Genomic DNA, 24384 nt, shown 5'->3' with positions numbered 1-24384 from the left:
GAAAAAAAATTCCAAATGTGGAAAAATTGAAAAAAAACCGCACGTGCGTCACGTTCTTGTGGGCTCAGTTTTTACGACTTTCACTCTTCGCTCCAAATAACACGCCTACTTTATTCTTTGGTTCGGTGCGATCGCGGTGATACCAAATTTATATAGGTTTTATTGTGTTTTAATACATTTTCAAAAATTAAACGAATGTGTACAAAAAAGAAAAAAATTTTTTTGCCATCTTCTGACGCTAATAACTTTTTCATACTTTGGCGCACGGAAATGTGTGAGGGGTCATTTTTTGCGAAATGAGGCGACGTTTTCATTGCTACCATTTTGAGGTCTGTGCGACATTTTGATCATTTTTTATTTCATTTTTTATGTTATGTAAAAAGGTGTAAAAGTCGCATTTCGGACATTTGGGCGCCATTTCCCGCCTCGGAGGTCACCGCCGGCCGTAACCGTTTTTATATTTTGATAGATCGGGCATTTTGGGACGCGGCGATACCTAATATGTCTGTGATTTTTACTGTTTGTTATGTTTTATATCCGTTCTAGGGAAAGGGGGGTGATTTGAACTTTTAATATTTTATTAATTTTTTTTATTTTTTAAACTTTTTTTTTTCTTTTTTTTTTTACTATTTTTTAGACCATCTAGGGTACAATAACCCTAGATGATCAGATCGCTCCTACCATATACTGCAATACTACAGTATTGCAATATATGGCGTTTTTGCAGGTCTTACATTACAATGAGCCACTGGCTCATTGTAACGAACCTGCATAAACCATGTAGCCTCGTGTCAAGAGAAGACCCGAGGCTACCATGGTAACCGATCGCCGCCCCCCGATGACGTTCGGGGGCGTGGCGATCGAAAAAAAGATGGCGGCGCCCGCGCGCCGCCGTCTTTTAAACGCCGCCCGCGACTTTGCGGGCGGCGTTTAGAGGGTTAATAGCCGCGATCGGTGCAAGCACCGACCGCGGTTATTAGCGGTGGGGGTTTTGTGCAAAATGCAAAAACCCCCACCTCTGTATGAAGAGGACTCAGCCCGTGAGCCCTCTTCATACTTCCCTTATACCTCTGCGCCGTAGAGCTACGGCGCAGAGCGTTAAGGGGTTAATAGTGAATATTGTTTAAAAACGTGGGCTTCACTTCACAGTGAGGCACAGGGCCACATAGGCATAAATAGAGCTGTCCATCCCAATTATGTTAAGAAGTGGATGATGTGACCACCTCACCCATTTGTCAATGCCCTTAAGCTGAAATAAATATGGTTTATAGATACCAAGTCTTTATTGAGAGAACCATGGGGTATGGCCTGTCTAGTAGGTAGGTGTTCAGACTTGTTTGGAGATAAGTGCTCTCTAGGATTAAAGTTCACATTGCTGCAGCAACAACTCACCACTAGTGATGAGCGGACCCATTAAAATGTTTAAAATCTGTTCCCGATTCCTGCCGGCAACGCATGCCACCACCGATCACAGATGTTACTGACACTGAGGTTGAACCGAACCCGGACACAGAGGAGAGTGCAGCACCTGCCTGTGTTGCACAAACCAGTGTCACACTACCAGGAAGCAGAATTGTCTCAGGCCAGATACTTGACACCCATGGCAAGTCAGGAGGCTGTGAGTGACCATTCCTGTGGACCAGCTAATTTCTACCATCTTTCCACCCTGCTGATTTGCTGAGTTGATTTGCAAAATGTGCCTCCGTGTGATCCCTGGATCAGGCTTCTTCACCATCACGGGCATCTATCCTCCATGACGCAGGGATTCCCATATACACCTCAGGGGTTTCCCCAAATAGAAAGCTCTTTAATCAACCTCTCCCTCCATTATTCTTGCACACACCACCTGCTGAAGACCTGCCAGGCTGTAGGCCCATCCTCCGGTCCTTATACCAAGCACCATGACCATTGCGTGCCCAAGGCCGCAATAGCCAGCCTCCAGTATTCTGGGCTGTCTACAACCACCGGAGAAAGGGTAGGTTGCACATCCTTGGATACCCATGATCGTGTATATAAGTGGCTTGCAGGAGGAGAAAGAGCTGAAGCCTCTGCCTGCGCTACAAGAAAGAAAAGCTATAAAGATTGTGGATAACCATGGACATACTTGGATACGTGCAATCTACCTGCACTAGATGACAGTCAAGCTGCACGAAAGGGAATCACACTTGCACAAGATTTCTGCTGACTTTCTGTGCTGATGAGATCCTCATTAGTAACTATAGGTCATTTGTAAGTCGGAATGACGTAAGTGGGGGACTGCCTGTACCCTTAAACTAAAATCCTGAGCTGTATATGACCTCTGAGCAAGTCTCAAATCCTAGGTTGTACCGTAAAGTCCTCTCAACAGAGACTAGGTAGCCAGTGGCCATATATATTTCAGTCTGAAAACATTGACAGATTGCTGAGGTGGTCGCATCACTCATTTCAAAACGTAATTGGGGTGTACAGGCCTGATAGAGGGATTGTGTAGCCATTTATGCATATTTGGCCCCTTCATACTTGGCCTAAGTGATCCACAGAACACTTGTGCCTCACTGCAACTTTTGGGTCTCCAGTCCACATCTCTAAAGAATCTTTACTATTAAAGTTCTTTGTTATTTGGGAATTTTAGTATTCCTAATAGTTTCTTCTGGTTACAGTTACTTTTGGATCAAGAAGCAGAAATCATGGTAAGCTTTTCAGACTGGACTTTTATTCCACAGGATTTTCGGCATGGCAGAGCGCAGCTCCTTATTTCGTAGACTGTATATAACAGGATTGAATAGGGGTGTTATTACAATATACAGCAGAGCCAACGACTTATTTATACTTGATAATTGTCCATTTGATGGGACCATATACACAATAATTAATGTCCCATAATATGTGCACACAACGGTTAAATGAGCGCTGCATGTCGAAAAAGCTTTCTCCCTACCAGATGTAGAAGAAATCTTCAGAATACTGAAGAAGATGTTGACATAGCTGGCTAATATGAACAAAAATGGCAAGAGGATTATAGGAATTGAAAATACAATGATTTCGGTTTGTACCACATACACATCAGAACACGATAACTTTAAGAAAGGGGCCAAGTCACAGAAGAAATGGTCAATGACATTGGGGCCACAGTACTCTAGTGTGGTCACCAGAATGCCAGGTATTAATGTCAATGCAAAACCCGAAACCCAAGACCCCATCACCAACAGAAGACGTAGACGAAAGTCCATAATGGTGAAATAATGCAATGGGTAACAAATGGCCAAATAACGGTCGTATGACATCACTGTCAGAAGAAACGATTCTGTAGAGGTTGAGCAACCAAACAGGTAGAACTGTAGGAAGCACTCGGCTACAGGCATCAAGATCACTCCCAGTATAACAATATGGAGCATGTTCGGGATGATATTGCTGGTGCTGAATACATCACATAGAGACAAATGACTGAGGAAAAAATACATGGGTGATTGGAGTTTGGGACTTGATATTATCAAGATCATTATTAATAGGTTCCCCAACAGAATAAACAGATAAATTGTAAGAAATAATAAGAAGAGTGGAATTTGAAGGGTTTTAGGATTCTGAAATCCATGCAGCTGGAAAAACAAGATGGCTGTCTGGTTTCCTACCGGCATGTCCTGGTATAACAACAACAGTAACATCAGAGATTATAGAGTAAAATATGTCTGCATATACTTCTATCCACCAGCATACATACCTTGCTATTACAACAACACATACTGTAGCATTGTATAGGGCCAACTTTAGAGCAAGACCATCGAATATGAGTTACTTTAGGCACATCAGGGGCAAATTATTGAAGTTTGTGGTAGATTGTACATACTGGCTGCCATCTTTTAGGCAACTGATTTGGAGTTGCATTTTCAAAGAGGAATCTATCTATCTATCTATCTATCTATCTATCTCATATCTGCCTACCTATCTACCTAATTCATCCATCTCATAAATATCTATTTGTCATCTATCCTTTCTACTTACTTCTGAGTCTACACATAATAATGCATCATTATTCTACTTACCAAAGCTATGGTAGCTACATGTATAATTTTTGTAAGTGTTCAGACTTAAATTTCTGGTAAAACACATTGATACATCAGCAGTAATCAAATACTGATCCTATTGTGCTGGCTGTTTATATATTCTCATCGGATTGCAGGTAGATTACGAATCCCATAAAGACTGAAGGCATCAGGGAATCACATTATATTTCTAAAAATACTGCATTGCATTGAGAGCCTCATTAGACTTGAATATAATAGAGCTCTGGAGAGGGCAATATCATTTCCCTTGGGTTAGTTTTAACATTTACAACATTTTATTTGAATAATTGTTTATGGGATACAAGAGCAAGTATCCTGCAGTCTTAAAATATGTGATAGAATTTCTCCACTTGCAGTATGTTGCCATCATAATGCCATTGATCTATGGGATATTAGGCCTCATAGGCTCTGTGAACACCTTTTAGTAGATTAATCCAATAAAGCTCTTTCCACGTGGTAGTTTAGTCTCTTCAACCCACAGAACCATTAACCAATGATTGCTCTGGTCCTAATTTTAGAAGGTACATTAGGTTAAAGGGCAAACCATTGTTATATCAGGTTCTTAAGTAACTGATGACAGCCCTATGTATGACATAGTTGGCAATTTGGGTTTTTACGCATAATGAGGCTTGGAAACCCCAAGTCCTTCCAATCGTTTAACTAATTAAACTAAATAAATAAATAACTTTGTTTTTGGTGGCGAGCAGGATGTGGGCACAGGGAGCTCCGCCCTCTGAGGACGTCATGCTGGGAAAGAACCTGAGCCAGAACCTGTTTTGCTACAAGCGAGCTGTTGGCGTCTAAGCTGAAAGTGCAAGTAACCCCTGTGCCCCTAATCACTCCCGTTGTAGCGTCCGGCAATAGGTGATCAACCTTGTCTCTGGTGACGGGTGGATCCGGAGGTGGTCGGCTGTTCCCAGACAGTTAGTGATGGCGGTGTACGGGCTGAGTATTGCTCGATTCTCTCCTACCTTACATAGACAAAACTCGGGCGCTAAGGAAAGGCCGCCTGAAAACTGTTTAGAGGATCCATGTACTGTGAATAGTAAGTGGGCATATGGGATTGAGGGGGGAAAGAAGCACAAGACTGGAAAAAGGTTAAAATGAGGGTGTCTGGAGGGGAGACACAGGTATAAAAACAGCGTCAAGGAAAGTGGCCAGCAGTAGGCCAGCAAGAGAGAATAATGAAGAAAAGAATATTTTATATTGGACAAACTATGCATATACTGTATATAATTGAAGCAAAAGATAAAATTGTTATTTCATGTCAAAAACTACCCTGTATAAACTTTTTTTTTTCTTCTCAAAAGCAACATTTCCTGGGAGATCATTGGAAGTTTAGAACAATGCGGAAGGAAGAGCGCAGTTGCAACCTCATCTGCCTGCATGTAAAGTTTTATGAGGACATTGCAAGACTCGGTGAGACTGTTCATGTAAATATTAACAAAATAGGGCCAAGAGCATGGAAATCTAAAAGTCCAGGGGTGGAGGTTAAAGGCCAGAACAAAATGGTGTAAGAACAACCACCTACTCCTACATTAAATGAATTGATGGAGGCGATAAATAAATGTAACACTTCAATAGAAATATTAGGGGATAATGTATCCACTACCTCAGGAGATCTTTCTATAATAAAGGATGTGTTAAACAAAGGAAATGTGTGGGGATCTGGAAAACGGAGTGAGCGGAATTGAGGATGATATGGGGACATTGCAAAAAGGTTATTTGCAAAAAGAAAACTCTCAATTACAGAATAAAACAACTGAGATGGTAGAAGATCAAGAAGGTATAACATTAGACTGGTCGGTTTCCCGGAAGGGGTTAAAGAATAAGATTTAACAAAATTTTGCGGAGTCATGCATAAGGAACTTTGTGGGAGAAGCAAATCTTTCTCAATTTTACGGTATTGAACAAACAAATAGGGTACCAACTCATCTCACATCTCACAGGTGGGAATCCTTGGTCCATCATTGCAAAAATCATATGCTCAAAGGATAAGGACTTTCTGTCCTTATTGAGGATTAGTTCTGTATTGCTGATTGGTGACATGAATTGTGTAGTGAATGGGGCGATGGATTACAATGAAGAACAATGAGGTTAATAAAGGTAAAACTCTCCTAGATATGCCCCTGAATAGAAGATTATTCAGGTAAAATGGTATATTATCTGCCATAACAGGTAAAATGGTAAGATTATAAAAAAAAGTTAGTGATAAAAAATCACTCTAATTTACTCTAAACTATATCCATCAGTGTCAGAGGGTGATGAAGAAGGTATAAGTAGATATTTGGATGAAGAAATCTCAATCGGAGAAATAAAAATTACTTTGAAAAATATTAAGGGCAATACATCTCCTGGTAAAGACGGTTTGGAGGTATGGAGAGATACTTTTACCATTGTTAAAAGGGTATTGATCGATGCTTTGAAAACCCATAAATTACTGGACTCTATGGCCATAGCCTCTATTGTATTAATTAACAAACCAGATAAAGACTCATTAGAATTAGACTGCTGCAAACCAGCTTCTTTACTTAACACCGATGTAAAATCATATGCTAAAATATTATCTGGTAGATTGGGCAGAGTTATAAAGAAAATCATTATAATCAGATGGTTTTATACCAGGGGAGTAGCAAGTAGCTGTATAAGAAGAATGTGAAAGAATATCCAATTGACACCTGAGGGTTCCCACTCCATCCTGACATTAGATGCTACTAAAGCGTTTGACAGGATGAAGTGGGACTATTTATGGGAAGTTCTGACGTAATTCTGTGTTGGGGAGAGGTAAACATAAATGGTAAAGCTGTTGTTTAGGGGTTCAAAAACTACTGTAAAGATTAATAATAAAAAACTCCAGTATTAACATTGAGGAACGGAACAAGGCAGGGTTGTCCTCTCTCCCCGCAACATTGGCCAAAATTGGTGTTACTTCCATTAAAAGTATTTGATTTGATTAATACATAGAAACTGAAGATTTTGGAGAAATGGGAGTCATTTAGATATATTGGAATTAAAATTTCATCAGAAGTAGAAACATTTTATAAAATAGAATTCTCTTAATAAAAGTTATGCAACAGAAGAGTACAATATGGAATCGTCTGAAGTTATCCAGAAAAGATTACTTTAGTTAAGGCTACATTCACACGGACGTATAAAAACGGCCGTATACGTACCGTTTTTTTACGGGTTACATACGGCCACATATATTTCAATGGACAATACGTCCAACCATTTATATTGCCGTTTTTGACACTGGAGTGTACGGACCGTATACTGGCCGTAAAAAAATATAGAGCATGTCCTATTTTCTCCCGTATTTCAGTTCTGTATGCCCTAAAAGTCTATGGGCATGTATAAAATACGGGTTAAATACGGGCTGCATACGGATGAAAAACGTCACGTATTTATACAGAAATACAGCCTGTAGATACAGGACTGGAAAAATACATGTCCGTGTAATTATGCCCAAAATAATACACCTTATTGTTAATACTCCTGTATGGTTAGATGAGAATATTTTTAAAAGGATAATTTCTGAATTTAAAAGTTTGGTGTGGGGATGAATACATATAAGGATTAAGGGTACATTCACACAGCGGTATGCCCGCCGTGCGGACATACCGCCGTGTGCTGGAGAGGAGGAGGAGGCGGCCCCTCCTCCCTCCATAGAGAATAGCGGCGCACGGCCGCACACACGCCAAAAGATAGAGCATGCTCTATCTTTTTGCGGTGTGCGGGCCGGATCGGTGCCACACATGTGTGGCACCGCATCTGCGCCGCGCCGCTATTGCCGTCTATGGGGACGTACATGCGGCCGCAAATTTGCGGCCGCATGTACGTCCCCGCAGACGGCCATGTGAATGTGCCCTAAGCAGGATTTTCTTACAGCTCCCTGGCAGAAAGGAGGAATACATTTCCTTATGTCATTGGCGTTGCGGGCTCACCCGTGCCTCTCTCGTACTCCCGGCTCTTGGCTGTCCGACTCACCTGTCCTCGTCCCTGCTCCAGCGGTCTTGCGTGCGCCGGCTCCCGAAGATTTAAAGGTACAGCGCACCATTGATTGTTGCTGGCCATTCCCAGAATCCTTTATAAGCTGGCCTCTGCCTGCATAAACCTCCGGATCTTTGTGCTCTTAGCCATTGAGAAAGCTCGTTACGCCGGACAAAGTCGCACCTGAAGAGGGCCACTTAGACTCCGATGTCAGCTTACATCATCGTTCACGGTGGTCCAGTGGGTCCACTACCCCTGGAGCCTGACACCCTAATGTTAAACTATATTACTTAGTGGCTCAATTACAATATTTATATAGAGAACAGGAAAAAGAAAATCTTAGAAGGTTATGTGGAAAATGGGATAGTTATTTAAAGAACATTTATGAAATATTGAAAGCAAATTATTAGAGATGAGCGAACACAGTCGTCCGAGCTTGATGCTCGTTCGAGCATTAGCGTACTCGAAACTGCTCGTTGCTCGGACGAGTATTTCGCCAGCTCGAGAAAATGGCATCTCCCGCCGTTTAGGTTTTTGGCGGCCAGAAACAGAGCCAATCACAAGCCAGGAGACTCTGCACTCCACCCAGCATGACGTGGTACCCTTACACGTCGATAGCAGTGGTTGGCTGGCCTGATCAGGTGACCCTGGAATATACTAGCCCCTGCCCGCGCTGCTCGGATCATTCTATGTCTGGATGCCGTTAGGGAGAGAGTTGCTGCTGCTGCAGGAATAGCGTTAGGGTGTTCTATTAGCTTACTGTTAGGCAGGAGTGAGTATACAAGAACCCAACAGCCCTTGTTAGGGCTACAATAGCGTTATATATTTTATTTATTTTGTTTGCTTGTGGCTGGGCTTGCTGGCACTAGTAGTGCAGCTAGTACCATATTGTGAGGAATTTGCAAGGAAACTTGCGACCGTTGTGTTTAGCTCTTAGTGACACACATATCCACCTTAAACACCGAAGTGGGACAATTTATTAGGGGTTTGATTTCAATTAGGCACAGTCTGCCATTTTCTTTTTATTTTACGTTTATTTTTTGATAACTCAGCGTCATCTCATCTGGCATAGCAGTGTGCTTTCATAGTTGGCTAGAAAATAGCCATAGGAGAATCCAAACGGCTTACTTAGGCCTACAATAGCGTTATATAGTTGATTTTTGGTTGATTTGCTGGTGGCTGGCCTTGCTGTAGTGCATCTACTACCATATTGTGAGGAATTTGCAGGGAGACTTGCGACCGTTGTGTTTAGCGCTTAGTGACGCACATATCCATCTCAAACACCGAAGTGGGACAATTTATTAGGGGTTTGATTTCAATTAGGCACAGTCTGCCATTTTCTTTTTATTTTACGTTTATTTTTTGATAACTCAGCGTCATCTCATCTGGCATAGCAGTGTGCTTTCATAGTTGGCTAGAAAATAGCCATAGCAATAGGATAGCATCGTTTGGTTTTAAAAACAAAAAAACACAAAAAAAACACAAAAAAAAAAAATAAAAAATTTACAGTTATAACTTTAATTTTCAAAATGTTTAACCCGAGGGCTAGGGGTAGAGGACGAGGGCGGGGACGTGGGCGTCCAACTACTGCAGGGGTCATAGGCCGTGGTCCTAGGTGGGGTGAGACACCACCTGCTGATGAGGGAGCAGGGGAACGCTGCAGAGCTACACTCCCTAGGTTCATGTCTGAAGTTACTGGGACTCGTGGTAGAGCACTGTTGAGGCCAGAACAGTGCGAACAGGTGATGTCGTGGATTGCCGACAATGCTTCTAGCAATTTGTCCACCAGTCAGTCTTCCACGCAGTCCACCCATGCCACCGAAATCGGCACTCCTCCAGCTCCTGCACCTCAGCCTCCTTCCCCCCAGTCTGCCCCCTCCCAGGAAAATTTGGCATTTGAACCGCCATACTCTGAGGAACTGTTTTCTGGACCCTTCCCAGAGTCACAAACCACTTGTCCGGTTGCTGCTGAGCTCTTTTCCGATGCCCAGGTTTTACACCGGTCGCAGTCTGTGGGTCATGATGACCTTCTTGACGTAGTGGAAGAAGTGTGTAAAGAGGTGTCCGACGATGAGGAGACACGATTGTCAGACAGTGGTGAAGTTGTTGTCAGGGCAGGAAGTCCGAGGGGGGAGCAGACTGAGGGATCAGAGGATGATGAGGTGACAGACCCAAGCTGGGTTGATAGGCCAGGTGAACAGGTGCTTCTGAGACGGAGGCGAGTCCTATAGCAGAACAGGTTGGAAGAGGCAGTGGTGGGGCCAGACGGAGAGGCAGGGCCAGGGCTGGTGCATCAGCGCCAAATGTTTCCCGTAGTCAAGCTCCCGTGGCGAGGGCTAGATTTTCAGAAGTCTGGAGGTTCTTTAAAGAAACACCGGATGACCGACGGACTGTGGTGTGCAACCTTTGCCAAACCAGGATCAGCAGGGGTTCCACCACTACTAGCTTAACTACCACCAGTATGCGCAGGCATATGAATGCTAAACACCCCACTCAATGGGGCCAAGCCCGTTCACCTCCGGCTGGGCACACCACTGCTCCTTCCCCTGTGTCATCTGCTAGTCAGCCCCCTGCCCAGGACCACGGCCCAAACACCTCCCGTGCGAAAACCCCATCTTCGCCTCCATGATCCTCCACAGCATCCACCAGCATTCAGCTCTCCATACCCCAGAAGCTGGAGCGCAAAAGGAAGTATAGCGCAACCCACCCACACGCCCAAGCCCTCAACGTCCACATCTCCAAGTTGCTTAGCCTGGAGATGCTGCCCTATAGGCTGGTAGAGACCGAGGCCTTTCGAAACCTCATGGCGGCGGCCGCCCCTCGGTATTCGGTCCCCAGCCGCCACTACTTTTCCCGATGTGCCGTCCCAGCCCTGCACAAGCACGTGTCAGAGAACATCATCCGTGCCCTGACCAACGCCGTTTCTGACAAGGTCCACCTGACCACGGACACGTGGACGAGTGCTGCCGGGCAGGGCCACTATATATCGCTGACGGCACATTGAGTTAACTTGGTGGAGGCTGGGACCGAGTCTGACCCTGGGGCTGGTCATATACTGCCGACGCTGAGGATTGCGGGGCCTACCTCGGTCCAGGTCTCAAAGGCCTACTATGCCTCCTCCTCCTCCCACCCCTCCTCCACCTCCTCCTCCTCCGAATTACCATCCGTGGGCATGGCGCCATCAGTCGGTAGCTCTAGGCACAGCAGCAGTGCCGTCGCTAAGCGACAGCAGGCGGTACTCAAACTGCTGAGCCTAGGCGATAAAAGGCACAACGCCCAAGAGCTATTACAGGGCATCACGGCGCAGACCGATCTGTGGCTGGCACCGCTGAACCTGAAGCCATGCATGGTTGTGTGTGACAACGGCCGTAACCTGGTGGCGGCTCTGCAACTCGGCAGACTGACACATGTGCCATGCCTGGCCCATGTGTTAAATCTCATAGTTCAGCGTTTCCTCAAGACATACCCCAATCTGTCTGATTTGCTCACGAAGGTGCGCCGCATCTGTGCGCATTTCAGGAAGTCCAGCACAGATGCTGCCACTCTCAGGGCAGCGCAGCGCCGCCTCCAACTGCCCGCTCACCGACTGTTGTGCGACGTGCCCACAAGGTAGAATTCAACATTATCCATGTTATCCAGAGTTTACCAGCAGCGCAGAGCGATTGTAGACTGCCAGATGTCAACTTCCACCAGAACTGGTAGTCAGGTCAGTCAGCTTCCTCAAGTCTACAATGAGGAGTGGACGTGGATGTCTGATATCTGTCAGGTGCTGAGTAACTTTGAGGAGTCAACACAGATGGTCAGTGGCGATGCCGCCATCATCAGCCTCACCATCCCGCTGCTTGGCCTGTTTAAAAACTCTCTGGTCAGCATGAAGTCGGAAGCTTTGCGCTCGTCACAAGAGACGGGGGAAGAAGATTCCCTTGTTGATAGCCAAAGCACCCTTAGGTCTGTTTCTCAGCACATATCGGAGGAGGTGGAGGAGGATGAGGAGGAAGAGGAGGAGAATGTTGGCGAGACAGAAGAGGAAACCATTGTTCAGTCCTTCACTGTTCAGCGTGTATGGGCAGAAGAAGAGGAGTTGGAGGAGTTGGAGGAGGAGGAAATGGGCAGTCAGGCCAGTAAGGGGAGTGAATTCTTGCGCGTTGGGACTCTGGCGCATATGGCAGATTTCATGCTAGGCTGCCTATCCCGTGACCCTCGCGTTCAAAGAATTTATTCCAGCACCGATTACTGGGTATTCACTCTCCTGGACCCACGGTACAAGCAAAATCTTTACACTCTCATCCCTGGAGAGGAAAGGAGTATGAATACCAGCAGGCCCTGGTCCACAAGCTGAAACAGTATTTCCCTTCTGACAGCGCTAGCGGCAGAGGGCGTACCTCTGTGGGACAAGTAGCAAAGGAGAGTAGGCGAGCAGGCAGCTTTTCCAGCACTGGCAGGGGTACGCTTTGCAAGGCCTTTGCCAGTTTTATGTCACCCCAGCAAGACACTGTCACCTGTCCCCAGTCTCGACAGAGTAGGGCTGATCTTTACAGAAAGATGGTGAGGGAGTACGTAGCTGACCATACCATCGTCCTTAATGATCACACAGCTCCCTACAACTACTGGGTTTCAAAGCTGGACATGTGGCACGAACTGGCGCTGTACGCCTTGGAGGTTCTTGCCTGCCCTGCCGCTAGCGTGTTGTCCGAGCGGGTTTTCAGTGCAGCTGGTGGCATCATCACCGATAAGCGTAGACGCCTGTCGACTGACAGCGCTGACAGGCTGACGCTTATCAAGATGAATAAAGCCTGGATTTCTCCGGATTTTCATTCTCCACCAGGTGAAAGAAGCTGAACCTGAATAATGTATGCACTCCTCCTCCTCATTGTCCTCCTTCTCCTCCTCTTTGTACACTAAAGCAGAGGAAACTGGCTATTTTTTGCCAGGGCCAACTGGCTCTAGCTATAGTACTCTATGTATTTAATTTTTCTGGAGGACCACCTACCTGCTCCTCTGGTTTGAAAAATTTTTTGGACTGCCACATACAGGCACTCAATTTATTTAATTTTTCTGGAGGACCACCTACCTGCTCCTCTGGTTTGAAAACTTTTTTGGACTGCCACATACAGGCACTATCCAAATTAAATTGTCTCCATAGCAGCCTCCACATGTCGTCTTTTTAGCTGGCTCCACACGTTGTCTCCATTGCTACCTCCACACGTCATCGCCATAGCTGCCTCCAAAAGTCGTCCATATAGCTGCCTCCATACATGGTCCCCTTATCAAACGAGCTGTGTCAGGCAGAATTTTGGGTTGTTTTCATGGATTCATCAAACTTGTTAACTTTGTCGCCACCCTGCTGTGTAATCCACAAAATATACTGGCAAACTTTTATCATTTACTGATATTATTTCAGCGCTTCTTGCGCATCTGTTTACATTCCCCTCACCCGCCATATCCCAAACTTATAAGAACGCTACTACACTTGATCTTATACAAAAGGTTCTTAGAAGTGCTGTTTGGGGAGTAGCCTAGAGACAGGGGATTGGATTGGCGAAAGCTCGCCTGGCAGCGGAGCGCCAGCTCCATCCCAAGATCCAACTAACATAGTTTTAACTGCAGCACCTTTAATCTACTACTAGTTCACTGCCTCCATACATCGTCCCCTTATCAAACGAGCTGTGTCAGGCAGAATTTTCAGGTGTTTCACCAGATACATAGTGGAACGCGGCCCATCTGTCGCCGCCATGCTGGAGACCTGAAGTTGCAATCATAGCAGCGCAATATGAATGCCCCATACTGTCGCTCTTAATCATGGAAGTCGTCTCCATGGCTGCCTCCACATGTCGTCCCCTTATCAAAAGAGCTGTGTCAAGCTCATTTTTCGGGTGGAACTTGGTCACTATGTCGCCACCATGCTGTGTTATCGACTAAATATACCGTCAACCTTTTGTTCACATAGGAAATCATTTCAGCGCTTCTTGCTCACCTCCTTTGGTGAAACCTGAGTCCATTTAGGGTATGTCGCCATGACACTCTCTAGCCTGCCGCTGCTGCCGCTGCCTCTGCTTGCCATCCCCTATAGTGTCAGGGTCAATTATTGGATGTTTTAGATGCTATCTAGCCTCATTCGGTCACTCTGTCATAACCATGCTGTTGCCCATAATTTTGGCATAATGGTGCGATTAAGCAGCCTCAGAGGCATCCATGCATGCTGCCCCTGCTGTTTCCTGTCCATATCCGTGGTGTTTCCATCCTTTTCTGAGGTTCCCAGGTGTTTGGCCAAGCTTCCCTGTGCGGACCCTTGGTCCCCTTGAAAAATGCTCGAGTCTCCCATTGACTTCAATGGGGTTCGTTATTCGAGAACAGCACTCGAGCATCGGGAAAAGTTCGTCTCGAATAACGAGTACCCGAGCATTTTAGTGCTCGCTCATCTCTACAAATTATATAAATTATATGAAGTAAAGAAAATTTTCCCAACAGGTACAATGCAATATAACTCTTGGAGCATAGTTAATAAATTATTAAGAAGAAGAGGGTGGATTAGTATTACACTTTTGTGGAAAAATACTTATACTAAGGTAAATCAGTTGGGGGTTCCAAGATCTTTATATGATAAAGGAGATAGGTATGTCTCGGATAAAATATGGATATTATAGCAAGGAATGATGGAAACATTTTCAGATAAGATGACATTTAGGACTTTTGGAGAACTGTACCAGGATTGGGGTCGGAGAATCGGGAAAAAGAGGGAGGGGGGTCTGTTGTGATTTTGTCCTCAATGTTGTTAATGGAAAATGTATTGGCAAAAATCATTACAAATTATGAATTAAATAAAAAAAAAGAAGTGATTAAAAAAAAGAAGTGTAAAAAATGCCAGGGTTAAATGGACAAAGTTGTAAAAGAATACAGTATATTTTCAACCCAAAGTATGTTCAATGAGCTATAAACTTATACAGTATAATATTATAAAAAGGATACATTATTCTCTAGAATTGTCAAATAAATGGGATAAAAGAAAAAGATTGATTTCCCCAAAATATCATATGTTAAGAGCTAATGTTGATCTCCCAACTTTCTCTAGATCTGATATAAATATCTAGACATTCACAAACTCTCCGAGAATCTCTTCTCAAATATATCCATTCATTGAGGCCGAAACTGCCACTGGCACCAATCACTGGTGTTGACCATTAAAATGCTGCAGGCAAACCGACTATATTAGCTTTGATCGTTGCCCATGGTAGGGGCAGGAATGAGTTACTATGAACGGTCATTTAGGTGCATCTGTTACAGTATACTGGAGACAGACTGTAACAGATGAACAGTAAATTTTTCATATACTGCAATATTATTACAGTATATGTTATCAGTGATCAGGCCCCCTAGGGTTCAATTACTCTAGGAAGCCTAAACAAATCAATACAGAATTCTGTATAAAATTGCAAACTATTTTTTTTTATAACTGAAATAAAAATAAACAAACATAAAAGATATTTTAAACTATAATTTAGATATCCCCCATATCTTAAAATGACAATCTATTCAAATATGAAAGGGATTTTTCCCATGGGTCAACCCCATAATGTCCAAATCGCCACTTTTTACCATTTTCAACACAAAGATTTCAATAAAAAGTTATAAAAAGGTTGTGCAGACCCCAAAATGATAGCAATAAAAATGTCATAGGGTGGCACGGTGGCTGAGTGAGTATCACTTCTACCTTGCAGCGCTGGGTTCCTGGATTTGAATCCCACCCAGGTCAACATCTGCAAAGAGTTTGTATGTTCTCTCCTTGTTTGCGTGGGTTTCCTCCGGGCACTCCGTTTTCCTTCCACACTCCAAAACATACTGGTAGGTTGTTTAGATTGTAAGCCCCATGGGGACAGGGACCAATTTTACATGCTTTGTGCAGGGCTGCGTAATCTGTGCGCGCTATATAAATAAAGAATTATTATTATTATTATTCTTATGTCAGCTCATCTCGCAAAGAAAAATGACACCCTACACAGGTCTGTACACCGAAGTCTGAAAAAGTTATTGGCGTCAGAGTACAAAAGATTTACATTTTTAAAACTAATATAAAATATTAAAAAATCTATATAAAATGTTGTATTCGTGTGATCGTAGGAAGCCAAAGAATAAAGAAGAGGCACCATTTACAGTAAAATACATAAGAGCAGAGCTTACAGTAAATCACAAATACGTATTTTTTTTTAATTTCACAACATTTGGGATCTTTTCCAGCTACCAAATACAAGTATTTTTACAAACTATCACTAGGAAATACAATTTATTACACAGAAAATAAGACCACGTTCATCTCAGTAAACAGAAAAAATTTTAAGTTAGGATTTTTGAAAGGAAGTTAAGATATGTTTTTAAAGTTAGCCTCTATCAACTGTATAATATTTATGTCTAAGAAGTTGAGACTTCTACTTCTGTGTAATGAGAATAAGAATTCTCCCTAGATACTCAGCTCAGCACACATCAGTAAAGAAAGCGTATAAAAGGGGATGATATTTGTACATTGTGGATACCCTTCCTGACAGTCACAGTGTAAGTAGTGGAGCTCATTCTTTATTCAATAGTGATAACTTGTATGTATTTATTCATGTAACATTTTATATGAATACTGTAACTACTATTGTTTACCATGAACACAACGAGAAATTCTTTATCTCATTTGATTAACTCTTAAGTTCTAATAAAAATGGACTTTAAATATAAATGTTGCTTTGTTGGTCTTTTGCAGCACAAATGTCTCCTCATACATTACAGGTTGACACCTGGCTGCCAATACACATCTACAATTCTGGAATACATATACAGTACAGACCAAAAGTTTGGACACACCTTCTCATTCAAAGAGTTTTCTGTATTTTCATGACTATAAAAATTGTAGATTCACGCTGAAGGAATCAAAACTATGAATTAACACATGTGGAATTATATACTTAAAATATTCTAGGTTCTTCAAATTGTTTTGATGACTGCTTTGCACACTCTTGACATTCTCTTGATGAGGTAGTCACCTGAACTGATCTTCTTACAGTCTTGAAGGAGTTCCCAGAGATGCTTAGCACTTGTTGGCCCTTTTGTCTTCACTCTGCAGTCCAGCTCACCTGGGTTCAGGTCTGGTGAGTGTGGAGGCAAGGTCATCTGGCATAGCACCCCATCACTCTCCTTCTTGGTCAAATAGTCCTTACACAATCTGCAGATGTGTGTAGGGGCATTGTCCTGTTCAAAGTAAATGATGGTCCATCTAGACTTCAACCAAATGGAATAGCATGCCGCTGCAAGATCCTGTGGTAACCTTCAGTATACCTTCAATTTTGAATAAAACCCCAACAGTGTAACCAGCAAAGCCCCCACACATCACACCTCTTCCTCCATGCTTCACAGTAGGAACCAGGCATGTAGAGTCCATTTGTTCACCTTTTCTGCGTCGCAAAAAGACACGGTGGTTTGGAGCCAAATATCTCAAATTTGGACTCATAAGACCAAAGCACAGATTTCCACTGGTCTAATGTCCATTCCTTGTGTTCTTTAGCCAACAAGTCTCTTGCACTTGTTGCCAGTCCTTAGCAGTGGTTTCCTAGCAGCTATTTTACCATGAAGGCTGCTGCACAGTCTCCTCTTACCAGTTGATGTAGAGATGTGTCTGCTGCTAGGACTCTGTGTGGCATTGACCTGATCTCTAATCTGAGCTTCTGTTGCCCTGCGATTTCTAAGGCTGGTGACTCAGATGAACTTATCCACCACAGCAGAGGTGACTCTTGGTCTTCCTTTCCTTGAGCAGTCCTCATGTGATCCAGTTTCTTTGTAGCTCTTGATGGTTTTTGCAACTGCACTTGGGGACACTTTCAAAGTTTTCCCAATTTTTGGACTGACTGACCTTCACTTCTTAAAGTAATGATGGCCACTTGTCTTTCTTTACTTAGAATTTGTATTATGGCTAGAAAAAAGCAGCTAACAGTCTATTCAGTACAACTATCAGCTGTGTATCTACCTGACTTCTGCACAACACAACTCCCAACCCCATTTATAAGGCAATAAATCCCACTTATTACACCTGACAGGGCACCTGTGATGTGAAAACCTTTTCTGGTGACTACCTCTTGGAGCTCATCAAGAGAATGCTAAGAGTGTGCAAAGCAGTAATCAAAGCAAAAGGTGGCTACTTGGAAGAACTAGAATTTAAGACATACTGTATTTTCAACTGTTTCACACTTTTTTGTTAAGTATATAATTCCAGATGTGTTAATTCGTAGTTTTGATGCCTTCAGTGTGAATCTCCAATTTTTATACAGAAAATTCTTTGAATGAGAAAGTGTGTCCAAACTTTTGGTCTGTACAGTAATTTTTTTTTACTGAACCATCTTTGAAAAAGTCTTATGCACTTAGTGGTCACGTTTTATAGCACACCAATAATACACACAACCAATGAACCAAGCAAGGTAGAAAACACAAAGCTTCCCCCTGATGCGAAATAATTTCGTAAGAATAACAAAAAATATCTCAGATTTGCTAAAGATTTTTTAATATTGTAGGCAAGCAGTCAAATGAGTATCGTCAAACTGATGGATGACTTTCATGGCAGTTTATGGATTTATACATAAATGAAATATCTGGAGTCATAATGCATTAAAACTTGAGCAAAAGTAGTGGAAATTCATCACTAGGTTCTGATTTTGTCACCTTGAGCTAAGGCCAGAGTTGATACAACAAAATGGCTTAAGATGGGATAAACATTGCCTCTTTTGGATTTTGTCTCTGCCTTGTACCAAGAGTTCACGTTGTTGATGATCTTTATATAGTTGAATAGGGAGTGTCATCTTGTCAAACAGACAGTTTCCTGGCATATAATGTAATAATTGACTATGTTCACCCTCTAATGGCCCATCCTTTATTGACAGCAAGAAGATACACTCCATGTTATCAGAATAATGTGTCTTTATCTAGAATAATTATTGCATTTATGTTTCAGAACTGATAATTCAGTTTACATACAATGAACCAAACAAGAATAACAGAATTCATTCTATTGGGCTTTGGAAACCTCCACAGCTTTGGTATTCTACTCTTCATTTTTTTCTTGCTCGTCTTTCTATTTACAGTTATAGGAAACCTTCTGATCATCCTCCTGGTTTCCACCAATGTCCGGCTCCAGTCTCCCATGTATTACTTCCTCTGTCATCTTTCTATTTCCGATCTTGTGATTTCTATGAACATTGTTCCCAACATGCTCGGTGCCTTTCTACCAGGAGATAAAATAATGACATTTCTGGGCTGCATTACCCAATTTTACTTCTTTAGTGGTACTACTGTTACTGAATGTTTTCTTCTCTCTGTGATGTCCTATGATCGATACTTGGCCATCTGTAACCCATTGAGATACTCCAGTATTATGGATTTTAAGCGCCAGATCTCCCTCTCAGCATGGCCATGGTTTGTGGGTCTTACTTGTAATTTTGTGGTGGTCTTACCTGTATCCAACTTTGACTTTTGTCATGACAATATCATTGACCATTTTTACTGTGACCTTTTTCCTCTTCAGAAGCTTTCCTGCTCAGACACTTCTCTTATTGAATTAGAAATCCTTTTGTTTTCTGTGCCAATATTTATCTTCCCATGTGGTTTCATCATTGTAACCTATGTGTATATCTTCCTTACTATATTTAAGATACCATCTACAACCGGCAAACAAAAAACCTTCTCTACCTGCAGTTCTCATGTTTTTGTTGTCGTGACATTTTACGGGACACTAACAGTGAAATACATGATCCCATCTAAAGGAGCTTCATTGTTCATGAATAAGATTGTTTCCTTACTACACACTGTATTTACTCCTCTGTTTAACCCTATAATATATAGTCTCAGAAACCAGGACATCAAAATGGCACTTAATAAAGTTTCTGTCCAATAATAGTAAATAGTCTGTGCCAAGACCTTCCTCTGTCCACAGATGGCGGATTAGGCTACATTAATTTCTGTTTGTATTTCATGTTTGTGAACTGTGGCTTAGGTTTCTGCTTTGTTTTGCTTGATTGAAACAACTGCCCCCCAGCCAGCCCTGAACAGCAAGGGTTACTGGTGTGATGGGCGGCTGATCAGTCTCCTGCTGGAGGTGTGTCCAGGGACTGCTTTATATATCTATCCATATATCCATTATACCCTACTGGTTATATTACTATATCTCAGCTCTGAATTGTGCCTGTGCTTTTGCTCTTCTATTGCTTATTCTGTTTTTTTGAACTTGACTATTGTTCTATTGACTATCCCTCTTGGACTCTCCTTCTATACCGTGTATACTTTTTCTATTATGACCCTGACCCCGCTTTCTGTGTTATTCATCTGTAAGTCTTGTGTCCTGTGGAGGGACTGTCCTCTTGGCTGTCCCGTATCACCTAGAATACTGGAGACAAGTAGGCAAGTGACAGTTTTGGGGGGCTAGTTTAAGGCTCACTGTCCTCTCTGTCATTCCCTGTGCCCCAAGCCACCCTATGATTACAAGTTACCCCACATTTTTTTTATTCTGCTAATACAATTATAAACACATCCCATTTCACTATAGATATATGATATATATGGTTCTGTATAACTCTCATCAGTAAATATTACCATTGTTTTTGGTTAGAAGGATTATGATCTCAATTAAATATTGCATTGTTGTATTATATTGATATTCCTTTTCCTCTAGTTGGAGCTACGAGAAGAACAGAAGACTTCAAGGAGAATATCAACATAATGGACCCTGTAAAAGTAGCATGAAAATGTTTCTGTTAGCGCACATTTATTGGTGTCTATATGCTTATATACAAACATTTGGGGCCCTTTCTATAAGGAAAGTAGCCGCCTTTTGAAACTTTTATAAGGGGATAATTAAAAACACTCAACAAACATATAACAAAGTAAAATAAGACAAATATTCAATATACAACATCAAAACTATCTTCTGTGTCCATATATTGGTATAGATTTCAAACTATTTTTAGAATGGGTGCTCATGGATCTCAAATTTTTTTTTTATAAAAATGTAGAAAATGTAGAAAGTGATTTTGATATGGTTTCCAATTTTATATAGAAATTTTATATAGAAAATTATATAGAGTTGTACAAGAGGGAAAATGCCCATAAATAAGAAAACTGGGGGATTTATCACACAATGGCTCATGCTGCACCAGCTAATGATGTTAAAAGGTTGTGCCCATGAAAAAGTTCTCAAATTTTAATCCCCTAGTCATGTTTACACAATAGAGATGATTTTTAACCCCCTACTTTTCAATTTTAGTCAGTTTTAGTGCTGTTTTTCTCTTATCACTCAATGTTCGTCAGTGTATCACTCAACAGGGTGGGCAGGAACTAGCTGAGCAAACCCTTCATAGTTCCTCTGTGCTATGGTGTGTGCTGACAATGTGCTTTGATTATAAGATTACAGGGTTTAGCTACACTTTCATTTAGCTTCTGAAGATTCTACTAATATTTGACACATAGAAAAAGAGAGATGAAGCAGAGCATAGTCATGAGATGGATACAAAACACAATGACACTTAACTCTGCTATCTCACCTATAAAACACACCGTTAGCAATGCTATGTCATCCCCTCACCTTCAATCCAGAGCTTATCTTGTCCGTTGAGCTGCTGCTGTCTCCTCTGCTGCTGTTGGAAAAGAAGTGCCTGAGTCTGTAGTATCTCTGCCTCCTGCCCCTCCCCCTGCAGTACAAGAGAAGTTATTCGTGAGAGGAATCTGCCGACCATAGTCAGGAGTTCACGGTTGGGTCCAATGACAACCAAAATGTAAATGTCAGGTCGAATGGAGACAGGTTGGAATGATATCTGTGAAATGCTATATTTTTGTTAATAACATTGGGGCAGATTTACTTACCCGGCCCATTCGCGATCCAGCGGCGCGTTCTCAGCTCTGGATTCGGGTCCGGCCGGGATTTATGAAGGTAGTTTCTCCGCCGCCCACCAGGTGGCGCTGCTGCACTGAGAATCATCTCAACGCGCCGGAATGCACCGAGCTGGACCAGGTGAAGGTAAGCGCTCCCCAAGCGACACTTTTTCATTTTTTAAATGCGGTGGTTTTTTTCTGAATACGTCGGGTTTTCGTTCGGCCACGCCCCCGATTTCCGTCGCGCGCATGCCGGCGCCGATGCGCCACAATCCGATCGCGTGCGCCACAATCCCGGGGCAATTCAGGTACAATCGGCGCAAATCGGAAATATTCGGGTAACACGTCGGGAAACCGCGAATCGGGCCCTTAGTAAATGACCCCCATTGAGTTAGGGAATGTCTAATTTTGTAATCTGTTCAACCCGACTCCCTGCATGAGGTGGCCTCTGGGGAGGTAAAATTGTGTATTTTTACTGTGGCAACTGGCAATTCTACTAAGTAAAAGTTTCTTCTATACTCTCCCCTTAGCCCTGTGAAAGTTAAACCGTTAGAACATATTTAACAACAAATATTCAAAATAATGTCTCCAAAACTTAATACCCAGAAAATCAAGTTGCCTACTTACAGCAGGAAACGCATCTTCATGTGCTACTGAGGGAAAATTCATATAATTAGTTTTCTTTTCATTTATTTTTATCTATGCAAAATCTTTATATATGCGCATACCGGAGCACATTTACTAATGGACTTTGCACGTTGTTTTAAGGGGCTACATCTTGCACAAGTATTTAAGAAGTGTCCGTGCCACATCTGTGTCGCACGTGACTGTTTTGTGTCGCGGCTGCACTATTCTTTATTTGACACAAACTTCTGCAGTGAAATGAGCCGGACCGTGCTCCACATTTATCATGCATGAGTCTGACAGAAGTCTGGTGCAAGCCCCATGTTAGAGGTGCACCAAAAAAAGTGGTGCACTCTGTCGAAGAAGTGCAAAGATTCATGAATAACAGGTTCCCGAAATCATGAATTTGGCACCCCTGCACTATACACAGGCAAACTGCACATAGTACACACGGCACTGTTCTTAGTAAATGTGTCCCACTGTGCTCTAACTAGGAACTATTTCAATGAAACAAGAATCTGTCTGAATGAAAAGATCTTCTCATTATGTAACTCAAAACTGTGTTTTGATCACATAAGACTCAGTTTACACCAGCGTCAGGGGTTTTTGTTATACTCTCCAATTTAGCAAAATGTAACTGAAACTAAGATTGGTAGTATGGCAGGAAAGTCTCTGTTCACCTTCCAGTCCACATTGTCTTCAGAAAAGGATGTTGGCTGCGGCGCTATTTTATTTCATAATGAAGCAGATAAAAAAAGCAGGAGTGGACTGAGCCTAACATATATCGCTAAAAGTTATTTATAAGCTAAAGAATTTTAAACAATCTGTAACAAAAGCTAGTCTGTCGACCAAAATCTAGGCTAAATATATGGCATACATATTGAGAAGTGGTATGGCATAACAAGAGTCCATAAAAGAGGGTCCTTTTTTAAGATGACCATTATCTCTGCCTTGTTAATAGATTCTACGATATTCCATTGTGTATTAATATTGTCTAGAATCCACAAAATCTGGATTGGGGTAATTTGCCTTATTTCTTGGGATTTCATTGTTCAGACCCAAAGCAATTTAGAAACTCCCAAGATATTAATCCCAGAACATGAACAGCAATATAAAGAGCATGTATAGATGTGGAGTCAATACCTGCTAATTACACAGTAAGTACGGGAGATCATTCTCTATAGATCAGCGATTGTTTGAGGATTTATTCCTATAATATTTTATCAGTACACCTGCCATTAATGAATTATGTTTGAATGATTAGAGAGATTCCTCTTTATTAAATTTGCTGCATTTTTGCAAATTTGCATTTCATTAAACATGCACCCTACATGTTTTATCATACATTACAAATTGGTTAGTTTCTGATCACTAATCTACATGTTATCTCAACATTATTTCTACATGCAGGAATATATAAAAGGAATAAACTTCTCGTTAACTTGAAACCATCACTTTCCGTTTAACTGTTGGGAATTTTTTATGTGAGCCTACAGCTTAGTAGAAAAATACTAAAAATAATGAATACAATGAAAAGAGAAAGCAGCACGATCCTGCAGAGGTCTGTTGTATGAAGAACCTTAAAATAAGCATGGGGAGGGGGGCATTCATTAATTAGTGTTGCAGGGTCTGTGTTTTTGGTGCATGAAATGTGTGGTAATTTACACAGGGATGTTCAAATGTGGAGCAAAGGTTTATAGGAAACCTGTCATCGTGAGCTCTTTTTCTGGCTCCCCGCTGTCCCCATAGAGAATATTGTACAAATTGCCAAAGTGCTTTTATAGTAAAACTGTCTTTTTCCCAAAAAAAAAGATAAGTTACCGTATATACTCGAGTATAAGCCAAC

The 24384-nt window shown here is 42.2% G+C and overlaps 2 protein-coding genes across 2 annotated transcripts; one reads left to right on the top strand and one right to left on the bottom strand.

Annotated features, from left to right (window-relative positions):
• Window positions 1-2678: 2678 nt before the first annotated feature.
• Window positions 2679-3614, bottom strand: LOC140065989 (olfactory receptor 11A1-like). The gene has a single exon (XM_072113553.1). The coding sequence runs from the start codon at window positions 3612-3614 to the stop codon at window positions 2679-2681; it is 936 nt and encodes a 311-aa protein (XP_071969654.1).
• Window positions 3615-4970: 1356 nt separating this feature from the next.
• LOC140065988 (olfactory receptor 10A7-like) lies at window positions 4971-19944 on the top strand. Its single transcript, XM_072113551.1, has 2 exons — window positions 4971-5137; window positions 19020-19944. Exons 1-2 carry the CDS (start codon window positions 4971-4973, stop codon window positions 19942-19944), a joined length of 1092 nt encoding a protein of 363 aa, XP_071969652.1.
• Window positions 19945-24384: the final 4440 nt, after the last annotated feature.

The sequence above is a fragment of the Engystomops pustulosus genome, chromosome 6 (genome assembly GCF_040894005.1).
Source record: "Engystomops pustulosus chromosome 6, aEngPut4.maternal, whole genome shotgun sequence".
Lineage (NCBI taxonomy): Eukaryota > Metazoa > Chordata > Amphibia > Anura > Leptodactylidae > Engystomops > Engystomops pustulosus.
The sequence above is the reverse complement of the archived record's forward strand: the minus strand, read 5'-3'. Positions and strand labels throughout refer to the sequence as shown.